Genomic DNA, 6,000 nt, shown 5'->3' on the forward strand with positions numbered 1-6,000 from the left:
GGCGTTGAGGGCGGCGTTGTCGAAGGTCCGCGGGTCGTCTTGCATCAGCGGGGGCCAGGGGTGCTGGCACTGGGCGCGGTCCAGGCGCGGACGGACGCAGACGGGCTTGCCTTTGGCGCGCCTTCGGCGCACAATTGGCGCGTCAGCTGCGCGTGACTGCTGCGCGTCCGTGCGGTCGCCATTTATGGCTAAGTGGGAGGGAGGAGCAGCTGGGAGGTGGGAGCGGGGAGGACACGGAAAAGGAGACGTGGCCGCGAGGGCGGCGGCGGGAAGCGGAGAGCGGGGCAGGCGGCAGAACGGGAACAAGTACACAATAACAATTTTAAACACAATGAAGCACAGAATACAACAGGTTTAACGCAAAAGTAAATCGAAACAGCAGGGGGACAGAACAGTGAGGCGGCTGCTAGGGAGGTAGGCAGACGGCAGAACGAGGCTGCAAGCAGCAGCTAGGGCGCACGAGGGGGCACACAGAGCTGGGGGCCGTGCGGCGCGTGGTGTTCTGAGAACGGCGTTATATTCTTCCTTAAGATGTTTAGGAAAGATGGACGGTGGAAGAGTCACACTGCGGTTTTTAACGCGTTAATTTCCACCGCGGTGCGGGCGTTCTAAAAGTTTAGTGGGGCTGCTTCGGCCGTTGTCCATCAGCAGAACTGGGGAGGGAGTGCTCCCAACGGCCGACGGGAGCACGGAAGGGGTCAAGGTGTACCACTAGGTGTATATCATCTAGCCTACATGACCATAAGTCCATACAGCAGGTTGAAAATTAATGATGCTCTGTGGAAAGACATGGCTTTCCATATTTGCAGAACTGCATCTGAGAAAGTAGTTTTGCTTCAGCAAGGGACCCATGTCTGGGCATACCCTTCCCACTTAAAGCAACAAAAGCAAAAAGCACAGATGATGGACGGAATGCTGAACAATGCAAACATTCTCCCCCCGGTCACAAAGATCTGGGTTTAATTCATTACAGTTCGGGCTGGACTGTTCCCACAAGGAACAGGGTCAAGACTGATTTGCATATGGCTGGGTCTGAACTGGTGTGGCGAAGTGAGCTAAAGAAAGATGATGGATTCAACCCAGATCTTTGTGATGGGAGTGAATGTTTGCAATGTTCAGCGTTCCATCCACCATTTGTACCTTTTACTTTTGTTTCAGAAAAGCATGGACTTGTGTATCACAGTATCAAGGATACTCGACCTCCAATAACATTGGCTGCAGAGTATGAGTTCTAGCTAGATCCTGAATGTAAATATATAGAGGTGAATGTACATTTATTCTTCTCAACTCCACATCTATGTTCCTTGAAGATAGTTAAATCCTCAAGGTAAGTATGTGTAGAGCTTAGAATATTAAATCTGTAGTTACATACATTTACTGAAATGATCGAGTGGTTGTCTATATTTTTCCATCGATATTCTTGTGGGTTACTATCAGAAACTCTACATTCTGGTAGTACATCAACCAGGGTCATGTGATGACTTCCTACGGCCAAGAGATGGTTCCTTAACTTACATCTACGAAGTGCATGTGGACAAGAAGAACAAGGTGGTAACCACACCGGCGTTTATGTGCGAGACAGACCTCCATCACATCTTCGATGGCATCGGTGCCATGGTGAAGAGTGTGCTCAAACTTACCGGGAAATGATGACGTGACCAGCCAGCCCCGAATGGAGAAGAGAAGTTCAGAGATACCTGAAGAATTCAGATTATGCAATTCTTATATGTTAATGAATTACTTAATTTGTGGGAAGTCATGAGCTTCTAAATAACTTTAATGTTTCAAATAGTCACGCAAACCTTTTAATCTGGTTGTTCAGTCACTGAATTTATTCGCTGTAATTAATAATGCAGTGTGCTTTTTTTTTTAAACTTCTGAAAAGGTTGAGTAGAAGTTCTCAGATATCTGCATTAATGTTTTTGTTGGACAGTCTAATTTCCTATCGTCTGTCCCAAAGCGTAGAACAAAAATATGCCGTAAGCTGTGTTCCTCAAAGGCCCAGCGCTTCTAAATTATGCTCTTGTGGTTGTTAGTAGCAGATGACGCGAAGGCCTTTCCTAAATGTTGCCTTCCTTGACCACCGAAGCGTGCTCTTTGCTTGTACAAGGATGTTAGTATACAAGCTGCTTTTCATTATGGGTGTTGAAGGACTATCAGTAGTTGTAAAACATGATTAGAGCCGGGCGCGTACTGCTTTATATCATGACACGCCTCAGTACACTGCAGGACTCCCATTACCATAACTGTGATCCGTGCTAGTGAGAGTTCTTGTATAATATGAAGGGAAATGTTTTCCTCATGGCATGGAGAGCCGGAGTGGTTATACCTGTTCTGTGTACGTTCTTTCTGTACTCTACATGTGGCTTTAGGTACTGTGGTAAGCAGTACGCGCAGTACTAGTGTCAGTGATACTGGAGAGATTGGGGGGGGAGTCTCTTACACTTAATTCACAGCTAGATGGTGTAGCAAGGTAGAAAGACTCAACCTCTGATTAACAGCTAGAACCTTTAATTCTTGGGAGCACATTGTTTTCTTGGACCTTGCTTAGGCCATGGAATCTTATAGATTTGGCCTTGGAAAAGGCCCAAGTGAGCACCTTGTGCAGGTCCCAGACTTATGGGAACCTTAGAAGTGAAGTAACAATCACCATGGGAACAGCCTAGCCATCACCATGGGAACAGCCCGGCCTTCTAAGACCATGGACCAGTTGGACCTGATCTGTGATGAAAAGATCTGGGAAGAGATCCTAAAGAAAAATATATTCTGACAAATGTTTGTAACTTAAATGGAGCAAACTGAACTGGAGCCTTCTGCGTGAAAGTTCATTTTTGATTTGATGTGCAGTGACAGATATGTTAGGCAGTAACTGCACATCTGAAGGAGGCAACAGCAGTCTGCAGGCCACAGCTCCTGACTTGAAGGTCGCGGAGGGTTGGATGTGCAGTGGAGGAGGCCTGCAGAGTAAAGAAGAAGGCAGAGTGATCTTCTGAGAGGATAAAACACATCTGGTCCTTGCACAGGAGTTGCTGATGCTCACATCTCTTGTATCTCACTGAGCTGGGGAAACTACCAAAACCATCCATCCCTATAGGATTGTTGAGCCTGACATTTAGAAAGATCGGATTATTCACCTATGCAATAGTTTTTGTTCTATATGATTATATGAAAACATCTGCATGGGCGTGAAAGTTCTCATCTAACATTTGCGGCTATGTTTTTTTCATTTGTAGTGCACCAACTGTTATTGCAGTTTTGTTTTCAATTTGAGAGATACAGGGGCCTAGACCTACAAAAGTTTTGCTTCAGGTTTGCATAACAAAAGTGATGCAAAACCGGCTCAAAGTGCTGGGATGGCATTTGCTCTCCAAGCAGACTAGGATTTGGGAAAGTTTCCTAAAGTAATGCAAATTCGATCTGCCCTGCTTTGCTTCATGGCGGGGTTCCTATGGATAGTACATGGGCCTTCCCCTGCAGCCACCCATGAGTTTTGATCCAAGCCCAATAATATAACATTTGTAGACAGGGATTTGCACTGAAACCTTTACACTTTTGCATGTGTGCTGCATGTATACCCGCACATACAAAGGGTGGAAGAGGGGTGGAAGCTTATAGGATCGTTTTTGTACTTGAAGGATCCCCTCCAGGACAAACCCTATGCGGTATAAAAGGCAGGCACCCGTGGACTATGGTGCGACAGTGTGTGCGTCAGTGAATGTCAGCCAGAAGTGCGGCAGCGCTGGATGGGGGGCGAAGGAGTAAAGAAAAATGCAACATATCTCCCTTTGAAACGAGTCTGAGCTGCAACTTTGGTTTCTGTACCGTGTTAAATACTAGTAAATATTTGCCGAGACATGAACTTTGAAACACAGGGGCATATTAGCAAGCACCTCTTATTTTTTTATCATCGTTAAAATGGCGCTAATGGGCTTGCTAAGATGCGTTATAGAATTCCAATAGAAGCCCAGGTTAGATGTGCAGGACATCTAACCTGGGCTTTTATTGGAATTCTTTAACGCATATTAGCAAGCCCATTAGCGCCGTTTGAGCGGCAGTTTCCTGCCAGTAAAACAGCGATAATTTTAACAAGGTTCTTCCTAATATGCCCCATATTGTCTATTTTACACTGCCCAGTTCACTTTATCGACACCACTATCTGCCTGTTTTTAAACACTCAGCTTGAAAACGTAGGGGCTTATTTACATGCCATTTTTCCGCCGGTGCTTCACTTTTAATATGGGAAAAAGTGACGCGCTGGCAGCGCAAGGGGCTTGTAATTAAGCCCCTATTTTCTTTCACAAGGCAGTTGGTAGGTTGAAAATTGGGCCAAGACCTTATTAGGGTACCATTCTCCTGCTGCATCTACAAACCTATTTTAAAACCAAACCTACAGCACTTATTAATGATGTTGTAGCTAACAACTCCTCGCCCAGGATGGCGACAGAGGTGGATCCCGTCGTGTTTACCCTCTTTTCGAGGGCACAGATCTTTCTATACTTTGAGGTAAGCGCTCAGAAGGGTCCAGAATAGTCTTCTGCCCTTTCCCATAGTATAGCTTTGAGTTCGGTTTAACTAGAGCTTCTGTCCTAAAAAGAATATTAGGCGAGGGGTCGAGAAACGTGCGATAGGGCGGACTTGCCTTAAAAGTAACAAAGGTGTGTTAAGAGGCAGAGGGGGCATTGCTGTGTATAGGTGTATGCACCACTGTTTCTCAGGTCTACGAAGAAGTGAATTGGAATAATGCCATTTGACTTTGCCATGTTGTGCCCAGGTGAGTAATTAACTATTGGGTGCGTAGGCTAGACTGTGTCAGTCAAGGTTCATACTGCAGAAATTGACACGTGTTTTTTTCTGTACCCTCCATGTGCTCAACGATGCAAAAAACGAAAGCAGTTTGACACACTGACCACAGCAGTTCAAGCTTCAGTGAAATGAATCAATTATTGGTTGTTTTATCCTCAGTTGAGTGCTTTAGCACCTCTATTGTGTTTTAATTGTTCACACCTGTTGTATGGCAGGGCTTGGCACCAGGTGCTGACGCCAGGAGAGGAATGCAGCTTTAAAGCTCTGGAAACATTAAAAAGCATCACTGTCATTAATGGAAAAGTGACAGATAATAAATAAAGAAGTACTGACAGATTATAAATGAAAGATTATCTATTGCTAAGCATTGGTGGAAAATGATTTAATAAAAATATATTTTTAAAACGTTATTGTTCTTTTTCACACTGTGCGACAAACTCAAAAATAGTTGCCCCTATAAACAGAGATATTTTCAACCGTAAACGTACATTTATAGATTAAAATACCTCATTTACGCCCCCTAGGAATTTACAAAAGAATCCCTGGCAGGCATAAATGGATTTACTGCTACAGATTTCTGCTCCACAAGCATGTACATTGGGAATATTAACAACCTCTTCCCTTTTGAGCCTGGAACTGGTCAGAAACTTACCCCAGCCAAGATCACATTTACTTCCCTTCCATGTTTTGTGGGGGCAGAGGAGAAGGGGTTCCTTCGTAGGGAAGAATATTTTCCCCGCAGAGAAAAAAGAATGTGAGGGGAGGGCTACACCCCCTTGTGCCGAATTCTATGCTGTATAGATTCCTGCACTCTCACTAGGAGCCCGTGAAAGATGTCGCAAGAAGTGAACATTTAATTTTACAATCCATAGTACAGAGTGCATACTAATACCTTAAAGACAAATTGTCTCAGTGGATAACAAGGCAGCGAAATAGGAGATGATGTAAATGTAAAATTGATACTTGTATAGCGCACTACTCACCCGCAAGGGTCTCAAGGCGCTTGTACGAATACCGCTGTGGAACCCATCCTGGCTTTCCCTGTGAGGTGTCCACTCCTGGGCACCCCCAAGGTGGAGGCCAGGCATCCTTAGCATTGTGGGGGCCGTTGTGGAGATTAAGCAAGCTATTGTCCAGAGTTGCAGAGTGGGACTCCATGATTGGAATAGGCACCGAGGCGAGAATTATCAGGTCCGT

The 6,000-nt window shown here is 45.1% G+C and overlaps 1 protein-coding gene across 1 annotated transcript in view; it reads left to right on the forward strand.

Moving 5' to 3' along the window:
- The window catches only part of LOC144772358 (glutamine amidotransferase-like class 1 domain-containing protein 3, mitochondrial), a 92,528-nt gene extending 89,350 nt beyond the window's left edge, over positions 1-3,178 (forward strand). Inside the window, exon 7 of the mRNA XM_078656622.1 lies at positions 1,522-3,178. Coding sequence (XP_078512748.1) covers positions 1,522-1,650 — 129 coding nt within the window. The 3' untranslated portion in view covers positions 1,651-3,178. The remainder of the gene's footprint in view (positions 1-1,521) is intronic.
- Positions 3,179-6,000: the final 2,822 nt, after the last annotated feature.

This window comes from Lissotriton helveticus, chromosome 8, assembly GCF_964261635.1.
Source record: "Lissotriton helveticus chromosome 8, aLisHel1.1, whole genome shotgun sequence".
NCBI lineage: Eukaryota > Metazoa > Chordata > Amphibia > Caudata > Salamandridae > Lissotriton > Lissotriton helveticus.